Source organism: Puma concolor, chromosome C1 (genome assembly GCF_028749965.1).
Source record: "Puma concolor isolate L17-30 chromosome C1, mPumCon1.1.hap2, whole genome shotgun sequence".
NCBI lineage: Eukaryota > Metazoa > Chordata > Mammalia > Carnivora > Felidae > Puma > Puma concolor.
Window position 1 is genome coordinate 158,080,297 of NC_141674.1, and position 25,639 is coordinate 158,105,935.

Here is a 25,639-nt window from a genome sequence, read left to right on the forward strand (position 1 = left end):
CAAGTTGCAACTGAAGTTGATTCCTGATTCAAAAAACCAGGGAACAAGCAAGGACAATGCAGCTCCTGGCCGTACTGCTGTTCCAGGACTAGACAAACGCCCTCCCTCCCCTCCCTGCCCTCCTGTGGCCCCTTCCCCTTCGCCAGATTTATCGTAATCCTGTACTTTTAGGGTGTTAAGGAGAGGATTAGCAGACTTACATTAGCCAGCTGTGAGAAGGGCAAGGATGTAAACTTGGTAATAGCATCACTCCTCTTCATAGAAACGTCTACGGCAGCAGAGTTAACTATGGAAGGTTGTAGAGCATTTATGAGAAAAATGAAGATATGCTATTTCCAAGGTGAAAGGTAAATGATCACTCTCTTTCACTGATGTGCCTTGTTCATGGCTGTCCAATCATTTAATAAAAGAGACCATTAAGGAGATGGTCCCAGGAATTCCAATCAGATCCTAGGGTGGCATGGCAGAGGGTAACCCCCTTTAGGGGAGGTCCTGATGTTTTCACAAGCAAAGATCAGTCTGTATAAAGCCACCCAGGGAATAGTGACACTTCCAAATAACCCCCAAATAATCATATCTTTCTGCGTTCCTCTAAATTAAAGATTTTAATTTCACTGACTTATAATGACCACTGGTGGCCCAAGTGCTTGGGTTGGCAGTTCTGCATTTTAACTTTGAAGAATTCTGCCAACGACAACAGTGAAATTGTTACTTTTGGATAAATAAAACTATTAATAGTTAATGATAACATATTTACTGAGACTTACCATGCTCTATATGTATCTATAAATATCATGCTCTATGCTTAGAAGCCTCATAGTCACCCTCTGAGGTTGGAACTAGCATCTGCCCCGTTTTACAGAGGAAACTGAGGCACAGAGAGAGGAAGTACCTTGCTCAAAATGACACAGCTTGGAAGGGGCTGAGACAGGATCTGAACAAGGCAGGTTGGCTCACCAGAACTTGTATGCGTAACCACAGTGCATGCTGCCTCCCAGATATCCACCATCTTAAAACAGACTTACTGTTTTAAGGCAGGTACTTAAAAATAAAAACCAGGATCTAAGAGGCAATACTGGTGCCCCTCACATATGGGGTCCTCTCCCCTACATCAAAGAGCTGTCACCAGTGTGACAAGGCTTCTATCTTGCCTAAAAGGTATTTTTGCTCCTGCAAGGCAGTCATGAGGCCTGTATGGCGATCTCCTTGGGGACCTGAACAGTGAGCCAAGAGAGGAAGTGCAACACTATCAAAAAGCCCTCCACGTTCTCCAGCATGACCATTTTAGAAAAATTAGGGCTGATATGACCCAAAATACAATACCATCATCTTTTTATCTTAGTGCCTTTCAGCTACGATTTTTTAGACACCTCAACTATTCAAAAACTTGATAGCTAGTCCCAGTTAAAGCTGTGGAAAGGTGAAGCTGTTCTGAGGATTACTTTGTTGTTGATGCTTCTACATCTTATTTCCTGCTTTAAGGGAAAAAACAAAAACAAAACACTTTCTTCCTTAGATGGTTTCCCCTTGTTAACATAAGGAGAAAGAAACATACTGCTGGAGTAGAAGACAGTGACGGAGCAGATTTAGTTTATATTCAATGATGACTTTAGAAACCCACATGTAAAATTCTTGACTGAATGAGCATGTTTAAAACCACCTAGGGATGCCTGGGTGGCTCAGTAGGTTAAGCGTCCAACTTTGGCTCAGGTCATGATCTCGCAGTTTGTGAGTTCAAGCCCCACATTGGGCTCTGTGCTGACAGCTCAGAGCCCGGAGCCTGCTTCGGATTCTGTGTGCATCTCTCTCTCTCTCTCTCTCTCTGCTCCTCCCTCACTTGTGCTCTGTCTCTGTCTCTCAATAATAAACAAACGTTAAAAAAAATTTTAAACCATCTAAAAAAACTATGGTATTGGGTATACTCGGAAGACTGCCTCTAGCAGGAGAAGGGGTGAGAAGATGGGCAGCTTAACTGCCTCCTTATGCTTTATGCTTTGTGTGAGGGTGAAGGGCAGCTACGGCGGTAAATAGGGAACAATCGATGACCTACGGCTTTAATCGAGAGCAGTGTTGAAGACACTGCCACCCTCTGCCCAGAGTGCTCAGCCCCCACACACCAAGGGGAGCAGCACTCCCAGCTGTTACTTTTTTCCTCAGTAATGACATCTGTTAGCTGATACAGCTGACACTGGGCTAGGGAGGGTTGAAGAGTGTGAGCAATGTTCCATCACTTGCCAGCTACAAGGAATGGCCACCTTGATCATCCCCAAACAATAGAGCTAGTCATTCCTCAAAACAAGGAATAAAAAATTATGTGGTGAGGGGCACCTGAGTGGCTCAGTTGGTTAAGCGTCTGATTCTTGATTTCAGCTGTCATGATCTCACGGTTCGTCAGATCAGCCGAGTCGGGCTCCGTGCTGACAGCATGGAGCCTGCTTGGGGTTCTCTCTTCCCCTCTCCTGCTTGTGCTCTTTCTCTGTCACTCAAAATAAATAAATAAACTTAAAAAAGAATCTGTGGTGAATGTGGGACCATACATGTGATTTTAAAAGTAATAGCATCAGATCCTTATGGGCAACTCATCACATCAACTGTCCTATGTAGCTATTCTCAGGCGGGACTCCCTCTGCTACCCAATACACATTGCTACCCACTGTCCCCAAAGAACCAGCAGTAGTAGGGATTTAATTCCATTTTTTAAAATTTTTTTGTTTATTTATCCTTGAGAGAGAAAAGAGCACGCATAGGGGAGGAGCAGAGAAGGAGGGAGGGAGGGAGGGAGACAGAGAATTGGAAGCAGGCTCCAGGCTCTGAGCTGTCAGCACAGAACTTGACATGGGGCTCAAACCCATGAATCGCGAGAGCATGACCTGAGCTGAAGTAACTGAGCCACCCAGGTGCCCCCTATTTGATTTTTATGCAAGAACAAGAACAAACAAAATCAAGATGCTAAATATTCAACCAATACTGGAAGAGTGGTGATAAACTGGACGCCTAGGAGGTCCTGGTGAGGACGGCCAGACAGCAGTGGGTGATGGAAGTAATGAGACCAAGGTGACAATTTGGACTCTAAGTGCAGAAAAATTACTCAAGAAATTTAAAAAGGAGACAGTTTTTAAGCTGACAATCCTATTTATATATTCAGCAATAGGTATGTTTTTCTAGGGGAGCAAAAATGAAACACTTAGTTGAAATGAGTATCATTTACATCATATATATTATAGTCAGGGTATTTTTTAAATTGCAGGAAATTCTGAACTAAAAAAAGGAAACACATCAATCATCCATCGGAAGTATACCTAAATACACAAGGTGTTAAGCAACAGGAAAATCATGATTAAATTTGTCCACCCAGATTGCATTTGTGAACTTATTTTTAAACATGGTGAAGGTAGATTAAAGTTTCCAGCTGCTGGTAAGAACAGAACTTGATGTGTGATATAATACCAGGGCTAACTGAGAGGAAGCAATAGGTTAAAAGCTTAGGAAGAAATCAGAAACACAGTTACACACCAAGTAAATGGTTGCTAGAAACTAAATTAAAAAAAATTCCTCATCCTACAGATAGTTCACCAAGGTAAAAATGTAGCCAAGAACACAAATAAAGGAACACAATTATATTTCTTCACAAAACCACCTTATCAAAGATGCAGCTGCCTGAGAGAACAAGAGAGGGACAGAAGAGTCTGCGGTGGCCTGACATTTGCTACGCAGGGTCTCACAGGACAAATGAGGAGCCCTGTTCACAACCAAGTGACATTTTGGCAAGTCTATGCAGAGGATTTATTTCTAACTGGCTGCAGGTCAGTTAAATACATATTTTTTCCATTTCCAAAAAGTTAATCTGCCAGAGACCCACAGTCTGCTGTTCAAACATACATTCAATTCTTACTTAAGCAAAATGTGAAATTTGGCACTGCTCTGGACGAGATACTGGCATTAGGCTCTTAATGAGAAATGGTGAGATGAAAATGATGAATTCATTCTTGCCTGGGTAATGTAGTAAGTAAGAAACGACCGCATTCCGACTTCTGGTTTCTGAGATGTAATTCTGGAAGGCAGAAACCTCTGGAATGCCCATCCTGCTTAGTCTATAAATCTGAACCGTACAAATGCAGACCCCCAATTTTTACTGCCAACACTTGCCAGTGATGTGATGAAGACCAACGAGACCCAACAGCACCAAGAACCTCACATATTTTTATAGGATGTAGAATGGTATGTGTTAAGTTAATTTGATCATTCATTCATTTGACAAATATTTACTGGATATCTACTAGGCACCCAGTATCATCCTATTCTTCCATTTGAGTGCTCTGGGATAGATCAGTCAACAAAGCAGACAAAACAAAACAAAACAAAACAAAACAAAACAAAACAAAACCCTGGTGTGGAGCTTAGTCCAGTGATTAGTGAACTCACTCAACAAAGCCACTGAATGACCAGCATTTCCCAGAAATCACATTTTACCAGGCACGGCCACCCACAGTGCTCAGAGTCCAAAGTGGCAATGACCTATTAGAAACTTGGATTTCAAGGGGTTGCCATGGTGAAATGGAACAGACTAGCTTCAATTTTAAGGACAATTCAGATTACCTAGTTGGGTAAAGTAACAAACATTTACTATACAGAATGCTTAGTAGTTGTTATAAACACTTTTCAAACCTTGCTAGACTGCAAAATCCTATTAATTATAAAAAATGTTATAATGGCCAACTAAGTCACTACTAAGGGAACATGAGTGTTTCTTCCAACTTAACACACTTCCCCAAAGATGGGACTTCCCATGATAAACATCTAAATCAGAAACACTAAGCCGAGAGCAGAACATCACTTGGAAGTTGTGTGCCTGGTCTGAGATTGTCCTTAGTGTTGGAATATAAAGCCCTGGGCAGTACCCTGGTGTGTGGAACAGGCTACAGGAACGGGTGGGGGGCGGGCAGGGAAGGAGTAATAATCTGCTTGAAAAGATGTAAGGAGACGTGTGTTATAGCTTTAAAATGGGTTTGTCTGATGGGGGTGGAAGAGGTCTTGGAGTGAGGTCAAAACTATGATCCCCAAAAGCAATAACGGGATGTTAGGATGATATCGTAATCATCTCTGAGCGAGAATACTGTGTGTTGCTGCTGTTCCTGCTGCTTTATTAGTCATCTGAATACAGCGTGCTCTGTTAATGCTGCGGTCTTGCACATTAGGTGGGGACCACACACTGACAGAGTTTGGCATTAATGGGCAAGATCAAGAAAGTATTAATAAGTGACCAGGGAATCTGCCTAGGAGATGGGAGTATCGGCAGGACTGACCGTCACTGTGGGTGTTCTTAATTGGGGTGCTCATGTGGGCACCCAAGCCACAACTGACCAAGGGCCTGGCTCCCTAAGGATTCTGAGTTTCCTCTGCTATCCAGTGTCAACCCTCACGGGTGTGTGTAGCTCCTCCTCCCTCACGGGAAACAGGTTAGGACTTTATGTTCTACTGGCCTGGTATTAAACTTTTCCAAAACTGGACTATTAAGTGCACGCTGAATTCTTCTGGTCCAAGGCCTTGTCTAAGGACGCTGGTGATTTCCAATGAGTTGTAAGGGAAAGGGAGTCTTTAAAAAGCTGCAGACGCCTTATATCGCTAGCCTGATCAAAGAGGGAACAATCATGCTTGTGCTCTGCTTAGAAAAATAATCTTTAACTTTATCTGGGTCTGCAGAGATGGCATGATATTTATGAAGGAAGACAACAGGATGGCATCAGTTAGCACTGATGCACTCTACAGGGGTTGGAAACTCACAAATCTTCAGGGGCCAGGGAGATAATATAAATCAGTCACAGAGGAGGGGGCAGAATTTTTTCCATTTAGGATTTCATGCCCAATTGTTTTCAGATCTGGTTTTTCTAAGACAAGCCAAAACTGGATTCTTATGTCAGCTCTCTCATTTTTTAAATGTTGGCAACTGATTCCAAAATTTAAAAACACTGCCCAAGCCAAACAAGATACATTTGTAGGCAAGATCCAAACCTCGGGCCAGAAGAATGCAACTTCGGCACTATAAACAAAACACTGAAGGAACTGTCGGGAATTGGGAGTCAGAGCAGAAAAAAAAAGAGGATGTGGGATGAGTTATTGACTAAACTGTGGTTCAGAGGCTTTGCGGTAAAAACTTAAAGCTCAACAGATTTCAATTTTGGTATGCCAACAGAGGAAAAGAATTCCACAGGCACAGAGACATTCAATTAAGACTGTCTAGGTTCATTTCCTCAAGAAATGTGATTAAATTAAGGCTTGAGATCGAAAATGTAGACTGAAGTCATTTTAAAAACCAGTTTTTCACAGTTTGGGAATTTATTTTTTAACATATTCAAACAAAAGGAGTCATGGCATAAAGTCAGGGGAAAGTCTATAATACATAATTAAGGTTGAATTTTGCATACCAAGTGTAGTTAAGAGAACAGAACAAAACAATACAATCAGCAATGAGGCACGAAGAGTGTACTAACTTTAAAAGACGGTTTGTCTAGGGGTGTCTTGGGTGACTCCTTCTGTTGAGTGTCGGACTCTTGATTTCAACTCAGGTCATGATCTCACGGTCTGTGAGTTCAAGACCCCCACAGGGCTCTGTGCTGACAGCTCAGAGTCTGAAGTCTGCTTCGGATTCCGTGTCTCCCTCTCTCTCTGCCCCTCTCCCGCTCACACTGTGTCTCTCTCTCTCAAAGATAAACATTTAAAAAAATTTTTTAAGAAAGAGGGTTTGTCTATTAAAAACAAACCTATGGGGGCGCCTGGGTGGCTCAGTCGGTTAAGCGGCCGACTTCGGCTCAGGTCACGATCTCACAGTCCGTGAGTTCGAGCCCCGTGTCGGGCTCTGTGCTGACTGCTCAGAGCCTGGAGCCTGTTTCAGATTCTGTGTCTCCCTCTCTCTCTGACCCTCCCCCTTTCATGCTCTGTCTCTGTCTCAAAAATAAATAAACGTTAAAAAAAAAAATTTAAAAACAAACCTATGTAGCACACCAAATAAAGGTGCAGAAACAAAGTAGATTTTGTTCTTCTGTCAAGTATGGGATGCTCACCAACTAATTATGAGCAAAAATGAAGGTGCATTTTGCTTTTTACTCCTCTTTAATATTCCTCTTTTGAAATTGGTCTGTCAACAGCACATCTAAATAGCACATTTGAAAGAATGTTACACTACCATGGCATAACCTGAAAACAGCAAGTATTCTAAAGACCCTTCTATTCCTAGAATGTAGACGACTTGAAAAGATGATGTAAGACTATCTAACAAGATTATTATGGGGCCAGCAGTGATTACGGTGGCTGATGCCCCACAGTGGGTTCATGGAAATCTCAGCCCCCATCCCCACTAGGTCTGTTTAGGGACGTGAGTGACAAAGGCGGCTTCCACGAGGGAAACTTTCTTCCTCCTTAGAAAGGACCACAAAAAGCCAAATGTGGATTAGGAAACATGCAGCACTGTCTGCCACTGGAAGACTCTTAGGACAATGAAGGGATGAGCTGTGGCGTAACGTCAAATCTGGAGCACCTGGGCTAAGAGAACCTGGGCTAAGATTCTGGCCTTGGCCGATGCCGCAGGGATGCTGAACAACCCTGAAACCCCCCCTTTCCTCTGGATTTCCAGTTCTATGCACTAAAGTTCTTGTTTAAGCCATTTTAACTATTTTCTCTTACTTGTAGCTTAAATGATTCCAACTGAAAAATATGTTCTTCCAGAGAATCATTCAAATTCTTCAAAACCTTAAGAGTCAATTTTTACCCAGTGGGTGTGGTTCTCTGATAGGCACTGATTCTGTTCATACAAAAACATACTGGACTACAAAGAAAGATTTCTTCCCTCTCAGAAGTTTCTTAAAATACCACAATCTGCTAGGAATAGTATATTTAATTTGGTAATGAATGTTTATAGGCTACATACAAACAAAGCCATTTTTACAATTCTGTCCAAAGGACATTCCTTTGGAGACTCCCCAGAGGAAAACTTCATTTGCCAATCTGGAATACCATCTTAAACCAGGGAACAGCTTGAGTGAATGGCAAGAGAGAACATACCAATACCTAAGATGTTACTAAAAAGTTACAGAGCTTCCCATTTGCTATGAGCATAAGGAAACCACGGTCTCAAATATTATGTGAACTTAATTTGCTCTTGAAACACTATGTATCTGCAAGAATTGCTACACTGTCAATAACCACCTTCTCACCTACCAAGAAAAAGGTAGTTCTTCAGACTGGGTATATAGTAAACAATATTCACAATAGTTACTAGTAAAGAAATACCAACATTACTGATTTCAGTATTTATGTATGATGCTAAATTCCAAATAATTAAATATAATTTCATATAGTGTCTTTTATTGAGATGAACTTCACATAACAGTAACTCTTTTAAAATGAACAATTGGGTGGTTTAGTACATGCAAAACATTGTGCGACCACTGCCTCTGTCTAGTTCCAAGGCGTTCTCATCACTCCAGAAGAAAACCCCATACCCATTAAGCAGTCATTCTCCATTCCTGCGTCCCCCTGGCTCCCAGCAGCCACTGATCCATTTTCTGTCTCTATGGATTTATCTATTCTGGATATTTCATATAAATGGAAACATAATATGTGACCTTCTGTGTCTAGCTTCTTTCACTTAGCATAATGCTTTCAAGGTTCATTTCATAGAATTGTAATAAACTTAAAAATTATGCCAGAAAGAACGTTGATTTTAGAACTCCCTGGAGAGAGTCTCCAGTACTGCTATAGAGACTCTATAATGGGCCCACACAAAGAAAAGTATATTAGACAAAGTTAAGGCCTCCCGGTCATAAAACTCAACTATACAAACACAGAATAAGAGTATGTTGGGGAAGTAGCATCCAGATGGAAAAAAGATTGCCAATGGGGATGCAGCAGGGAGCAATATGCTGCAAATATATCAGTAACAATGAAATCTCGATGAGGAGTAAGACTGCAGTGTTTTACCCACTTTTTGTTTTTGCAAATTTGAATTATTTCATAATAAAACATTTAACAACTTAACAAAGTAGTTTACTCTGCTATCAAGTGAAGTATAAGAAATGGTATTTATATTACCTGAAATTCTAGTATAGCATTTGATGCCGTTAGTGGAAATGTGGTACTCCCATTATGTATAAGCTCTGAAACCCCCAAATCACATTAGGACTCTGGAGTCTGTACAGGATAATGATGGACACTGCCCTACAGAAGGATACAGAAAAACTAGAAGAGTATGGCAAGAGATGAGATAGAGGAGGTTTAAATCAGACTATTGCCACTGAAGAAAGTTCATTAGGAAGAAATAAAGGTGGGCTTTGAAGCAGTATTTGAATTCTGCACTGAGCAGAAATTAAAACAGAATGGGTCTGGCTCCACATCAAGACCTCCCAGTCAGCAAGTCACCAATGAGCAGGAGCCTCACACAAGAAGCAGCTCCTTGGCACTGGAGACAGAGGGCCAGGGGACATCCTCAAATGCTGCTGCTCCCTCCAAGCCCCTTGGTCAGGGACTTCGGTCTGTGCAGACACACAGGGCCGCGAGCACAGAGGCGCTCTGTGCTGGCCACAATCCTCTGTTGGGACCGTTTTGAATTTATTATTCTTCGAATAAGGGACCCCATATTTTCATTGTGCTTGGCCCTGCAAATCGCATTGCCAGTTCTGTACGTAGGTACAGAAGATGCAGTCAGTTATTTAAATAATTACAGGAGATATCAGTTAATGGAGCCTGTATAAAATTGGAGGCTAAATAGAGTTCTGTACAGTAATTTCTATGCCATTCAATGTTTTTATTATCTCTACTCCCCTACTCCAGAAATTTTGGAAAGCTTTTATTTCCCTAGCAAGTACTGCATAGAGAAGGTAAAAAAGGAATGGCCAGTGCTATCAGACAGGTTTACTAGTTTATAAACACTCTAGAAATCACCACTGTGAGAAAACATTGTCTCAGCTCCGTATCCAGATCACCAAGACAAAGGTTAGTTCAACAAGAACTTATTTTACTATGCCTGTGTTCTGAACATCAGGCTAACCTGAATGCCTACTTTAATTTAGGTAATTAGAGTATTAGTCCCTGAAAGAAATTTCACTAAATTCTACTGCAATTAATGGACTTGAAATGGCAAGTCTGCTTTAACCCAAAGAATATGAATATTTTATATCTTCAGTACTCTACTATAATGGAAAGAGTTCTACTGTATATATTAGTGCTACCTTAGCCCACACCATAATTTGTGTGAGATTAAGGCAATATTATGAAATGGAAAATATACTTCATTCTCCTTGGGAATATACATGAAGGCATATATCTGCAATTAAGGTCCAAGTCTTTCCTTTTCCAGAAATCCTAATTTCCCTTTGATAGAATAATTGGATTCAGAATTACTAGAAGGCATCTCTGAAGCTCTCCTGGTCCCTAAACATTAACTTACAAGTCACTTTCCAATGCCCTCAAAGTTAAATGAACACAGAATGTTGAAACATCATTTCAGCTTTTAATTCTCAAGTCCTCCAGAACTACTGCCCTGTCCTTCTGTGGTTCCTACACAGCTCAGCCAAGTGGGAGTCAAGGGATCTGAGCCCATGTAAACTGTGCATACAGACTCCCTGCAGGTGAATGAGGCTAGAAGAAAGCATTTATTTGCCCTCTTTGATAAAAAAAAAAAAAAAAAAAAAGGCAGGAAAGGTTCAAGTTCTATACTTTACCTACATAGTGACTCAATGGAAAATTGAACGGCTAGGGTTTGGTTTTAACAAGGCACTATGGTGAATGGCTATTTACAAGGTCCTATACCATCTGGCCCTGGTGTTCTGGTTGAGGCCTTATTTCACATCACCCTCTCCTCATTCACCTGATCTGGCCACACTGGTCATGTTTTACCAAGATCATTATCTCTGCACAAGCCATACCTCTGCCCTGTGTGACCAGGCTGAATCTAAGAGTTCACTCACATGTTTCTTCCTCAGAGGGGCTGACTCTGCTCTTGCATCTAAATAAGGACCCTTATTTATTACTTTCTTTATAGCACAAAAGAGCACCTTTTTCCTTGAGAGCACGTCTCACAATTTCTAATGTTACCCACACCTGTGTCTTCCTCTCCTGTTACACTGGGAGCTTCATGGAGACAAGAACTCTGTTTTGTTCATTTGGTGTAGTTGGCACAGAGTAGATTACATGCTCTGTTTATTGAATAAATGAAGTAGGGCAGCTTCGGGGCCTGCATGACAAAGTGTGGTAGAAGGCCCTTGTTCCCACTTCTGCATGGAGGCAAGTACCACTCTGGCCCGATAATAAGGAAGTGCCCAAGGACCTTCAAAAAACAGCACCACTGTTGTGGGCACTGGGTCCCTCATGCTGGCTGGTGCTATTTCACCAGTGAGGATGCTTCAGTCTCTTGGGCAGGGAATAAGGGGAGCCAGTGAGCCCACCGCATGGCACCAGCAAGACAAAGCAATGTGGCCCCTGGGACACATTCCTTTGGGGACTCAGTAATATCCCAGGGGAATTTCTGTTCTCCTTGGCTAACAGCTATTTGGTCTGTAGACATTTGAAATACATGGATATTTCAGACTATGGCAAGAAGCCTGAGGTGTTATATTTAATAATTGCTAATTAACTACAGAAAGCACCGTTCAGTTATTTTAAGTATAAAGTTCTACGTTTTTGATGTTAAAAAAAAAAAATCCACCCTAAGAAAATATCAAAAATTTTTCATACTGATTCCTTACCTGGTAACAATTTTTATGAGCACTGAAGCTAACTCTTTTTTTTTTTTTTTTTTTTTTTTTTTTTTTTTAAAGAAATCCTGAGAGCTCCAGCAGGAGCTGAGAAGCCCATCAGTCAGAACAATCTATAAGGTTTTGTTTTGTTTTTTAATTTTTTATTTTTGAGAAAGCATGAGCAGGGACGGGGCTGACAGAGGGGGGCAGAGGATCTGAAGGGGGTTCTGCGCTGACAGCAGTGAGCTCAATGTGGGGCTCGAATTCACAAACTGCGAGATCACGACCGAAGCCTGAAGTTGGATGCTCAACCAACTGAGCCACCCAGGTGTCCCCCAGAACTATCTATGTTTTTATGCTTCCCAAGAATAGTGTTGTCCAAATCATGTCCTCTAATTTGTATTCTACCTTTCTACTGGATGTTAAATTTCAAGTGCATGCCATTTTCAATTTACCACTCAGCTCCACTGACAACTATGACAATCAGAAGCAAAACCTTAAGAAAAATATGTGAAGAACTGACAGTCAACTCAGAGGGAAGGGAAGCAAGGTTATAGCCTAAGCAATTTGGAAGCTGTTTCCTGTCCTCCTGGCATTGCATATCACAGGCAGATGAGAAAGAGCAGAGAGCTGGCAGAATTCTGACCCCAGAAGCATTCATCCAGTGAAGAAAGAGGCATGAGCATATTGAGTTTCTAAAGACCCAGCTAACAATCACAAACTGGTAGAAGTCTCAAAATCTGCTACAAATTAGTCCTCCTGGGGGTCTATTACTGAAAAGATACTTTGAATGGGATGTTCTCATTTCAAGTAACAAACCTCTGAAGGCAGACCAACTTCCCTAAGGGTGAAGATTAAGGCATTTTGCTATTAAAAAGTTAGGCACCCCCCCACCCCAAAAAGAAAAAAACAAACCTCCCTCCCAAGTCTAACAGGTAGCTCCTTCTTTGCAGTCCATCACAGTGTACCTGGCCAGAGGACTGTAGAGCCAGGCCTGTGAGTTTGCACCCACAGTTATTCAAATGTTTTCCTAACTACAAATTCCTACTGGGTGGTCTTTATGTCTCACCCAACATGAAATCCTCCAGGAAAACCAACATTTATAGAATGCTTGCCATGGCTTACACAGTACAGTGGCTACTTCTGATGAACATTGGCTCAGGAACACAACTGGACACAAATGTTGATGATACAATGGGAAAAGTGTAAATGTGATGAAAAAAGACCTAATGCTCAATCTATTACAACGCGGTCAGTCAAGGTCTCTCCTAGCCTTAAAATGAATCTGAGCTGAAAACGTTCTTATACACCTTTTGGATACTCAACCTAGCAGTGCAAGAATAAAAACTAGGTTTTCTTGGGTTTGGCAAGAAGAACTTCTTTGTTTTTATAAAATGGTAAGCAAATGCAAGCTACAGGATCAAATAAATGTAAGATTATAATTAGACATGAAGCTAAAAAATAGTGATGACAAGCCCACATTGCATCAAAAATGTTGACCTAATTTTCTTTCTTGGCTTCAAAATTTTTGATTGGGTAAACAGGGAGTTCTATTTTCTGTTATACAAGAAATTAGAAGGCAGTATATTCTCCTTTATCTCAATTAGTAGAGAAAAAAAAATAGAGAATTGGTTTGGGATTAGGAGATCTGCCTCGAATCTATTAACAAGCACAACTGGGCATGTACTTGTATCTACAATACTGTATTATTGATGGAATAGTTAGGATTCATGTAGGCCCAGAGATTTCTGAAGTGGGTAAATACATACACACACAAACTATAGCCAAAAACAAATCAATCTACTAATAGAATAGACTGTGCAGGAAAAGAGCCGTTTAATTTAAATCCTACACAGCTGGTAGTGTTAAAAAAAAATGGATAATATTAGAAAGACCAGGTTTCCTGTACCAGAATAAACCTACTTTACTTTCACCAGAAAGATATTCTCACTACAAGTAGGGACTGGTAATTTGGAGTTTATTGTAATTTCATACAGAAAGTTCGGCTAGATTGAATACAATCGTCAGGCATATCTGATTCTAGAGTTAAAATACGGATTAACATAAATTAAAACAGGACAATCTGAAGTAATTGAAAAAAGCAAGACTCTGCTAACTAAGTTAGCTCTTTCAATATTTAATCATCAACACTGATTCTAGTCCTTTCCAAAGAACTCGATTTCTGAGTATTTGAGAATTCAGCTAGAAATGGTAGTCATTCATCTGGAGTATCTAGGCCTAATCCATTTGCAAGCTCTTGTTTCACTTAAGTGAAATTAAGTACAGATCCTAACTGGAGACTATCTATATCAGTGGTTTTAAAAAGGATCCACACCTCCTAACTAAATAAAAAGTGACAAAGTTAATTAGAAAATTAGGGCTTACAGTATGGTTTACTGCTGCACTAATTCATAATCATGTAATAAAGAAACTGAGAACACCTTTGGGGGAAATTACAGATGTTATTTTATGCTTTTCTACAAGTTCCTGGAAATAACATTTGCCCATATTTTGAAAGGTAATTTTAAACTGTCCCCTCCCTAACTCAGAATGTCTTTATAAACAGTAAGTCTGCCAACCCTTACCTGGATATTCAATCATTTTCCATTAGAATTTTCAGATAAACAGAGGGGGCGACTGGGGCTGACAGTGAACTTCATCACAGGTGTGGGAAGCTTATTTTAGCTTTTGACTTGGTTTCCTAAGAAAACGTTTCTTCTGTTTAATTCCCTTAAGGTTTGGGGGAGGGGATGGTCATCAGACTATAAAAAGTATACTCTGTTAAAATAAGAATTATGTTTTAATTCAGTCTGTCTTTCTGTTGCAATCAAATAAACTTAAAAATATATTAACTTAAGTTTGTGACTAAATTAACGCTGAGTGTGTGTTTCTATGTGCTCTGCACATTCTATGTGCTGGTCCCAGCATTGCACAGAACAAACAGCTCTTTCAATATTTAATCATCAACACTGATTCTAGTCCTTTCCAAAGAGCTTGATTTCTGAGTATTTGAGAATTCAGCTAGAAATGGTAGTCATTCATCTGAAAGCATGGTACTTTTATATTAGACAGTTCCAGATTAACACTTGTAAATACTTTAAAATAATTTTTGTATAATTTTTCATGTTAAAATAAATTTTCCTATATTGGGAATGATACCTCAATAAAGATTTTTTAATTTTTAAAATTTCTTTTGAAGTTTATTAATTTTTGAGAGAGAGAGAGAGAGAGAGTGTGAGCAAGGGAGGGGTGGAGAGGGAGACACAGAATCCAAAGCAGGCTCTAGGCTCTGAGCTGTCAGCACAGAGCCTGATGCGGAGCTCAAATTCACAAACTGTGAGATATTACCTGGGCCTAAGTCAGATGCTTAATGACTGAGGCACCAGGCACTTCTAAAGTATTTTAAAATAGAAAAAAAACAAAAACAAAAACAAAAAACCCAGATACTTGGGAAGCCAGGAACAATGAGCTACAATCAAATTTGTAGGGGCACATTTTGAAAGTTTAAAACCCTATGTACCATATTAAACCCTATGTACCATATTAAACCACTCAACATTTATTTCTGATAAATATATGTAAGGAAGAACAATCAGTATAGTTCTCCCAAGCCACTTAGAGTCCTTAATTCCTTACACTATTAAACTTAACATACAGACAACTTTTAATCAGGAATCACTCAACTGTATTTATTGACATCATTCAACTAACCCCAACCCTGTCTAAAACCCAGAAAGGACTTCAGGACTTTTCTTCTTTTTTTATAATCTGTCACCACTTTAAAATCATAGTCCAGTTGTATAACAGAGACAATATTTTTTAGCAGAAGTTTTCCTTTACTGAATTTCAACATCAGTAAACATCACAGCATAATCACCGAACTGAATATAAGAGAATATGTTCACTCCTTCCCAAGAGTTTCATTGTAAGAGCATAGTGCTCTTCAATAAATCCCAGATCACTCACAACAGACTAAAATATCCCTGGCTATAGCTGAGGGAAGAAGGCACTTCACACACCCAACCATATGCTCACGAATGAGCAAAGTTCTGTTGCTTACATACTTTGGAGACTCAAGACACTTTGCCATTATCTAGAAATAAAAGCTGAAGGGCCACTGGGGACCTCCTGCATCCTGGACAGCAGCAGTTCTCATAAAAACTGTACTGACTCATTATGGTAGAAAATTTATACCAATGAAGCTTCTCCACACATCTCTACCATTTACACACACTCCAATTTTAAAACGTCAACTGGTACAGTTTTTTTTAAATTTTTTTAATGTTTATTTATTTTTGAGAGAGGCAGAGACAGAGTGCAAGTGGGGTAGAGGCAGAGAGAGAGGGAGACACAGGATCCAAAACAGGCTCCAGGCTCTGAGCTGTCAGCACAGAGCCCGATGCAGGGCTTGAACTCATGAACCACGAGATCATGACCTGAGCCGAAGTCAGATGTTTAACTGACTGAGCCACCCAGGCGCCCCAAACTGGTACAGTTTTATTTTATTTTATTTATTTATTTTTTCAACGTTTATTTATTTTTGGGACAGAGAGAGACAGAGCATGAACGGGGGAGGGGCAGAGAGAGAGGGAGACACAGAATCGGAAACAGGCTCCAGACTCTGAGCCATCAGCCCAGAGCCCAATGCGGGGCTCGAACTCACGGACCGCGAGATCGTGACCTGGCTGAAGTCGGACGCTTAACCGACTGCGCCACCCAGGCGCCCCAAACTGGTACAGTTTTAAAACAGACTCTTAAAAAGTAGAATCAAATCAGGCAAAAAAAAAAAAAAAAAAAAAAGCAACAAAGATTAGTGAGATTGGAAAAGATACAGATGACACAATAAGCTAAGAACACTTTCCAAAGGTTACCGGAAGCAGAAAAGAAAGCAGCAGCCATGAGATCCTAGTGTGTATTAGAATCACCTGGGATGCTTGTTAAAAAATGCAAATTTGGGGGCACCTGGGTGGCTCAGTCGGTTAAATGTCTGGACTCTTGAGTTCAGCTTGGGGCATGATCTCACGATTGTGAGATCAAGCCCCACATCCAGCTCCATGCTGAGTGTGGAGCCTGCTTAAGATTCTCTCTCCCTCTCCCTTTGCCCCTCCCCCACATGCTCTCTCTCAAACAAACGAACAAACAAACAAATAAAAGCAAATTTCTACACTCATAAGCCCAAGACTCCAGGCTCTAGGCTGGAATCCAGAAATGTGCATTTTTCATAAGCAACCAAGAAAAGAGTGATATGGGCATGTCAGGGTCCATGCTGAGACAAACACTGGAGCTTCAGCAAGTTCAAGAAGAAAGAATGCCTTCTGGAACCACCATATTTCCTTCCCAAGAGGCAAGACGCTAAAGTCGTGTGAGAAGTCTATTCTTATGGAAGAGAAAAAGGTGAAGGGGGCAGAAAGATAGGAAAACATCAGTTATGGTGAATTACTCTTCAGTTTTGAGAAGGTAAAACAATATATATAAATTATCAATCCATGGACTATTGCAGCATTAAGTCTGCCAAATGAGGTTAAATGTATTCCTTTATCCGCAGGCATATTTATTAAGTGTGTGGCAAGGATGGTAGAGGTTCAATAAAGCAGAAGACAGGCCTTGCCCTAAAGGCGCTCTTAGCCTCCAGACAAAGAGAAGGCAGGCACCAGAAAGCAGAGCAGGATGAAAGCCACGTGTCTCTAAAGGTAAAATACAGTTCTCTGGAATTCACACGAGGAAAAGCTGTCCTGGATCTGTTATGGAGGGGGCAAGCATCAGAGAAGCCTGCATGGAGATGGCATTTATGGTGCTTCTTGAAGGGCAGACAGGTTTTGAACAGGATTCTAGTGTGCAGGAAAAGAGCACTCCGGGGTCATGAACACATGTCCGAAAGTCCACTGAGAGTGCTTTGAGAATACACATAGCTAGTATCAGCTTCCAATGCAGTAAGAACCAGTCGGCTAGGCTGAAGCTCCACCAAAGGAAAATTGCATAAATGAATGCAGAAACACAGCTCGCTTCTCAGGAAACAGAAATTCTAACATCTGGTTCTAAACTCCACTTACGGGAAAAAAATATATACACACATGTTGTTAAAAGCCAGGAAATGGTGGTATAAAGACCCAGCAAGGAAGTCAGCAGGCACTTGGGAAGGCAGCTGCTGAGCAGCCACCTCCCCCCAGGTTCACCCACTGTGGAATCCAGCCCCTGGATAGGACCCCTGGAGGAGCCCCTGAGCAGGACAGACAAGTGGCTAGGTTAGCACCCATCACTGTTCCCTCTACTGCCGAGGTTCTAACACCCATTCAAAACAGACTCAAAAATATCATGGATCACAAGGCCTGAACAAAATTCAGAACCTTTGCTGTGTCTTGAACGTGAGTTGGGTGTTACATTTTCCCCTCCCCTGTGCTGCTATTGCAGAGAAAACTTCTGATTGGCCGGTTTTCAAGGAGGAGGCAAAGGAAACAAGTTTCTCTGCTGCTTCACTGTGTCAGGGATCATTGGGATCCTTAGAAACAACTGAAATGCGGACTCAGAACTGGTCTCTCTTGAGCTGTCAGCCATCCCAGCCAGGCAAGATAAGCAAATTCATACATGCATATCACCAACTTTTGCATCTTACAAAGTTAACCTTTTTTTTCTTTTTTTCAAACCAACACTCCCCCAGGAGGCCTTGTCAATCTATCACTTTCCACTAACACAGGGCCTAAAAACATCTCCTGTTTCTTGCCCAAGGTAGCGCTGCATTTAAGCACAACTGAAGTGGGTTTATGACTGCAGTCTACAAACAGTGCATTGAATCTCTGCACTGCTCTGCTTCTGCACAAAAACAATCACTCCATGTCACTACACCGTTCCTTCTTCAATCCAAACTGTGGTTTGTAAAGGTTCCCACACTAAAGGCAGATTACCCTGAAGCCAGGTGCTGAAGACTTGTTGTAACGTATGCTTGCTACATTATAATAAAAGTCTATAATAAAAGTCATAACATTCATTGCTCCATAACATATACTATTGCTTCTTTCAGGTTTTGTTTTTTTTTTTTAATGTTGCCCCAAGCATGTCTAATTCAGGAGAAAATTCTGATGGGGGGAAAAAGATTTTTAACCTATTTAAATGGTAGCTGCTTTATATTATGGAAGATGGAAAATTACACATTAAGAAATCATTCAAACCTCTAGATGCCAATGCTCTAAGCTTAACTGGACTACTTTTTCTTTGTATAGTTGTCAAGTTGAACACATTTCATATTTATATAATACTACTTGAATTCTGCACTCTCAAAAGTAAGATTCTTAAAAACCTGGGATCCTGGGATCAAATACCCTTTGTTTCCAAAGTAAATGAGATACCCGTGTATTTAAAAATGGTATTTGTTGGGGCGCCTGGGTGGCTCGGTCGGTTAAGCGTCCGACTTCGGCTCAGGTCATGATCTCACGGTCCATGGGTTCGAGCCCCGCGTTGGGCTCTGTGCTGACAGCTCAGAGCCTGGAGCCTGTTTCAGATTCTGTGTCTCCCTCTCTCTGTGACCCTCCCCCGTTCATGCTCTGTCTCTCTCTGTCTCAAAAATAACTAAACGTTAAAAAAATAAAAAATAAAATGTTTAAAAAATAAATAAATAAAAAAATAAAAATGGTATTTGTTTATCTCTAACAAGGATTCACAGAGTGCCAACTATATGAAGTACAAAGTTTGGGACGGTGGGAGCAGAACAGTTAAGAAAACAGATAAAAATCCTAGCCTTTAAGGAACTTATGTTCCAGGGAAAACTTATGTGGTTAACTAAATAAATGAAGCAGATAGCCTGTTAGACAGGGAGAGACTTAGTAAAATGATTAAATGAGGAGGCGGGGGCACCTGGGTGGCTGTCGGTCGAGTGTACAACTCTTGATTTTGGCTCAGGTCACGATCTCACGGTTTGTGAGTTTGAGCCCTGCACTGGGCTCTGTGCTGATGGCACAGAGCCTGCTTGGGATTCTCTCACTCTCTCTTTCTGCCCCTCCCCTGCTCATGCTCTGTCTCCTTCTCAAAAATAAATAAATAAACTTAAAAAGTTTTTTTTTTAAATAAATGAGGAAGGGGTGTGGGGGTTGGGCTGCAATTTTAAGTAGGCTGGTCAAGGAAGGCCCCTTTAAGAGGCAGTATTTAGGGGCGTCTGGGTGGCTCAGTCAGTCAGTTGAGCGTCCGACTTTGGCTCAGGTCATGATCTCACGGCTGGCTCGTGAGTTTGAGCCCTGTGTCGGGCTCTGTGCTGACAGCTCAGAGCCTGGAGCCTGCTTCGGGTTCTGTGTCTCCTTCTCTCTCTCTGCCCCTCCCCCACTCATGCTGTCTCTGTCTCTCAAAAATAAACAAACATTAAAAAAATTCTATTTTAAAAAGAGGCAGTATTTAGACTCTAGGAGGTAGACAGGTGTCCTAGGGAAGGAATATCCCGGAAGAAAGAATGGCAAGTAAAAAAGCTGATGTGGCTGAGGTGGAATGAGCAACAGAGAGAAGAAGAAGAGAGGGATGTCCGAGAAGTGACAGGGATGGATCATGTAGGGGACTGTAAGCCACTGAGATGTGGGATGGAAAGCCACTAGAGGTTTTTATTTCAAACATTAATGTAATCTGGCTTTTTTCTTAATTGAGGTAAGTGTACAATCAGTGGTTTTTAGTACAGTCACAAGGTTGTGCAACATTACCACCTCTAATTCCAGAAGAACTTCATCACCCCAAAAAGAAACCCCATGCCCATTAGCAGTCACTCCCGCTCCCCCGCCCCCTTGCCACCAGTGTCCCCCTCAGGCCCTGGCAACCACTAATCTACTTTCTGACTCTATGGATTTGCATATTCTGGTCATTTCATATAAATGGAATCACACTACATGTGGCCTTACTTTTACATCTGGCTTACTTTTTACATGGATGTCTCTGGATGCTGCGAAGGGAACAGGCTGAAAGGCAGCAAAGACAGAAGCTGGAGGACCAGCAAAGGGAAGAATGCAGTAATTCAACTGAGAGATGAAAGAGGCTTGAAATTGGATGGGAAGCAAGATGGGAATAATGGCCATTACATTCTGGTAAACTGGATGTCAGGTATGAGAGAAAGGGAAGTCAAGGACAATGCAGGCTCTCAGCTGGAGCACCGGAAAAGAGATGACATCAACCCAGGGAGCAGGCTGGGGGAGGGGCAGATCGAGAGGACACAGCAGGGGCTGGATTCTGGAGATGTTAATTACACCTGGGATGCTACTAGCCTTTCATGAGAAGATACCACAAAAGGAACTGGACAGGAGTCCGGAATTCAAAGGAGAGGTCTGGGCTGGAGAAACACATTTGGGAATTAGAGAATGAAAACATTAATACCACGAAACTAGGGGAGATCACCAAGGGAGTGATTATTATAGAAAAGAGGGGACGCCCAACCAAAGGGTCCTTGAGCATGTCAATATTTACAGGTCAGAGAGATGAGGAGCAACCAACGAAAAAGACTGAGAAGGAAACACCAATAAGGTGGGAGAACCAAGAATGAAATCTTAAAAACCAATGAAAAAAGTTATCACGGCAAAAGGCACTGTCTGCTCTGTCCAGGGCTGCTCATGTGCCACATAGTGGGAGGCAGCGGGGGCGGGGGGGTGGTTGTGGGGGAACTGAGAACAAACCACTGGGCTGAGGAACCAGGAACACAGCAAGCTGTCATTCACAGAGCACAGATCCTCCCTCTATCGCTCTGGGTCACTCTGCTCCAGCCACACCCACCTGTGCTTTGACACTTCACGCGCCACCTGAGCACCCTCCCTGGGTGCAGCTTTGCCAAGGCACAGCCTGAGTGGAGAGGGAAGGTCAAAGGCCTGACCACAGTGGGCTCAGGAGACAGTGGGAGGAAAAGGATTACAGTCAAGGGCAATTCTTTTGAGGAGTTTAGCTGTAAGGGGGATGGGTGGAGGGAAATAGCTATAATGGGGGCTGGGGCAAAGACAGGGCTTTCTGTAAGATGCGAGAAATACAAATGTAAAGAGGGAGGTAGATGATAAAGGAGAGAGCAGAGAATTGCTGGGACTGGTTTCAGGAAGACAGTTAAGCACACTTTATCTGTTTATCAAATAGTCTGCAGTTAAAATACAAAGCATCTACTGGTGTATGAAAAGCAAGTAAAGATTTGCTTTTCATTTTTCCAAGAGAAACAAAAAAAAAAACCACATCATTTAAAATGATCTGGATCTACTTTTCAAGGCTGAAGACATTGGATTGATTGTACACAGAAGGTCAGGGTCAGGGTTAGGCTCTGGGCTTAGAGTCCTAAGATGCAAGTTCAAAGACCATGACAAGTTACAACATCCCAGAATCTTTTGACCTCCCCTTTTCATCCATTAAATACTGATTAAAAACAACCTGTCCTTTCTACTTTATGTAACTGATGAACTAATCAAGTGAAATACACAAACACTGTAAGGCATTATCCAAAAATGTAAGGCTAATTTTTAGTGCTATTAGATAAGGAGGAATTGCATATGCTTGGCCTTATTCCAACACCTTATACTTTAGCTCCAATTAGGGGGGGAAAGCCAAAATAAAAATATTTGGCAGAATAAGTAAAGTATGAAAAAATAAAGGCTATCTGATATTGTATTTAAAACACACTCAATAAATTGTACAGGAATTTTGCCTTAATTTCCTCTTTTACAGAACTTAACAACCCCAAATCCTTTAGTTTAGATTCAACTGAGACTGAGGCAAAAAAAAGAAGTATACTAAATTTGACTGAAGGCTTGAAGCAAGCCCATGCTTACAAAAAAGATGTAACCTAGTATCTTTCCATGAATCTCTCTTATTCTCCATGTTCCTTACCACCTGCCAGGATTAACTCAAGTCAAAAGGCTTTCATCCTTAACTTCTTGCCCAATAACAGACATTAGTAGGTATTTAAAATAAGTTTAAGATTATTATATTTATTAATTAATTTTTATTTCAGGCTGTATAGTGTATGGATCATAGTTCTTGCTAATCTTGGTCAAGCCATGAACTTTTCTCCTTATTTTGTCAGGTCAACCAGGAAACAAAGGCATATGCTCACTTTTTCTAATGAGAATAAAGAGCATCTATCTTTGCCAAGGAACTGTTAACATAAACAATTCTGAGATGGAATTTACGGTAGACACCAAAGGTGAACTCACCTCATTGTTCAAGCTCTCCCTCACATTTGATCAGAACATTTTGCTAAGAACTCAGCTGGCCATGATATCTCCCAAGATTTTAAAGGGAAGTGTGAGAGACAGAAAATATCAAGAGATACATACATACCTATGTATATGTATGTATGCCACTTTGCTTTAAACTATGTCTCTCTCGGGGCGCCTGGGTGGCGCAGTCGGTTAAGCGTCCGACTTCAGCCAGGTCACGATCTCGCGGTCCGTGAGTTCGAGCCCCGCGTCGGGCTCTGGGCTGATGGCTCAGAGCCTGGAGCCTGTTTCCGATTCTGTGTCTCCCTCTCTCTCTGCCCCTCCCCCGTTCATGTTCTGTCTCTCTCTGTCCCAAAAATAAAAATAAAAACGTTGAAAAAAAAATTAAAAAAAAAATAAACTATGTCTCTCTCTCTTTATATATGCATCACTTGGCAGAGGAATCAGAGCTTCCTTGGGAAATCACATACAATTGAAAAGAAAAAGAGCTTAATTATATCTAATTATAAAGTATCTTCACCTTTATGACATATTGTTTGTATGTCAATAACATATTAGAGGGGCGCCTCCGTGGCTCAGTCAGGTAAGAGTCAACTCTTAATTTTGGCTCAGGTCATAATTTCGCAGTTCGGTTTCAGGGATCGAGCCCCATGTTGGGCTCCACCTGAGAGCCCGGAACCTGCTTGGGATTCTCTCTCCCCCTATGTCTCTGCCTCTCCCCCACTTGCACTCTCTTTTCTCTCTCAAAATAAATAAACATTAAAAAAATTAACATATTAGATACTGATTCTTTACTGAGAATCCTAATCTGCCACTAAAACCTCAGTTACTCTCAAAAATAATTCATTTATATAATGACCTACATTGTAGTTTACAGGAACAGATTACTCTGATGGGGAAGCATATCCACGTAAAGCTCCCTCAGTTACAAACTCCAACAGCACTGGGGAAAGGGTTTATTTTGAGCAAGTGATATTTTTTTTAAGTTAAAACACATCAATTATGGGGCCCAAAGTCATTTTAAGCATCATTTTTAATTCGGTTATTTTTGAAGAAAGTTTGATCATAATACACATTACCCTAATATGATGTTATAATAATTATTAACAATATAATTAATTAATGTCATTGTTACCATTAGTACAATGTTAACTAATCTTGATTACTTAGGGTCATCAATATGAATACCCAGCAATGGACCACATTATGAAATCTTCACAAATAGGATTATCTAAGGACATGGAGCTTCTCACCCTCACCCTACAGGCTACACTTTTTCTTAGATAATAGTGTCTATCTCTTACAGCTTTCCTGCCCCCTCCCTCCATGCCATGCAGGGAGGCCTCCAGTCATCTCCTGCTCCCGAAAGCAAGCCTCTATATAGTGGGCACCCCATCTCCATGCAGCTATCTGTTTATTCTCAAAGCAGTAGAAACAGTCATGTGCCCAAAGAGAAGTGCCTCGGTCCCAATCCAGCTGCATGGCTCCAGAAAACACATGGAATCCCTTCAGGAATTTGTGTCCTTGTCCACACAATGAAAGAACTGTCCTGAATGATCTCTTAAGTCACATCCAACCTTAAGACCTTGTGATTCATCTTGCTAATGGCTCGGAAAACTAGTATCTAAGTTCATTAGAACTGTGCCCAAAGAAGGAACAGAGAAAACTCTGACAGAGGACCTCAGAGGTTCCTGTGCTTTGGTATGTGGAATTTATACCATCTTATTTTTCTATATCATAGACTTTTGGGTCTTCTAGGCTCTTCTTTACATTTCCCAGTAAGTGAGGCTCTTATTAAATGGGACAGAATGACAGTAAGAGCTTTTTAAAAAAGAAAATGATATAGGAGTCTTACACAGTTCTTCCACATAAAAGATAAGAATTCAAGACACAATTTTCAAACATCCAGAGTAAATTATTCCTTTATGAAAACTTTTGTTTCTGAATGCATTTACATTTGATAGACCAACAAAACGACACTGTATACTGGAAAATGATTTACCTATAACTACATCATGACCATCAACCAAGCCAGCAGAGAAGAGCTCCTGAGATACGCCATCTGCTGTATCTGTCCAAATGTGAAATGAATACGTATTAGTGACCGTAAAATAAAAAGCAACAACCCATTACAATGTAAAAGATATATTTTTCATTTACAAAAAATCACCTATGTGTGTTTTAATTCAACAATTTGGATTCTATCAGAAGGAAAGATCAGAAGTGATGTGAAATATATTTTGCCATATGTAATTTGCATCTTTGCATTCATTCAACAGAGGTTATGCACAAAATTATTATTTCATTTTTAGTGAACCAAAAAACATTTTCCCTTTGGCTACTATCTGAATTAATCCTCAAATGTACCTCTGTAAGTTAGCTCACAACTGGCCCCAATGACACTGCTTTTCTTTCTTGCCAAGGTTAATTCCAGCCATCATCAATCCTTTTCTATCATTAGTAGCCACTGAGTCAGAATTTATGGCAAAGGTTGAACAGGTAGCACTTGACACAACCTTATATTTGATACAAACAGCCTTTGAGCTTGTTGGACTATTAAGATGAGCTATTTAAATTTATGCTATTAAGAAACTCCTTTCACATGACATTGATCATTTGATAGCAACAGATTCATTCTCTTAGAAAATGTGGTTGAATAAAAGAATGTAGTTTCTCAGTGATAAGTGACAGGAGTTAGGGATCTCATAAAGATGGGACAGGCTGTATCAAATGAATATAACCAAAATTACTTGAAAGGCTACA

General features: G+C 40.9%; 1 protein-coding gene across 2 annotated transcripts in view; it reads right to left on the minus strand.

The window, feature by feature from the left end:
• The window catches only part of STK39 (serine/threonine kinase 39), a 312,573-nt gene that overhangs the window by 42,571 nt on the left and 244,363 nt on the right, over window positions 1–25,639 (minus strand). For both annotated transcript variants that reach the window (XM_086718821.1, XM_086718822.1), the window contains exon 16: window positions 24,879–24,947. In XM_086718821.1, the coding sequence (XP_086574947.1) occupies window positions 24,879–24,947 (69 nt within the window). The remainder of the gene's footprint in view (window positions 1–24,878; window positions 24,948–25,639) is intronic.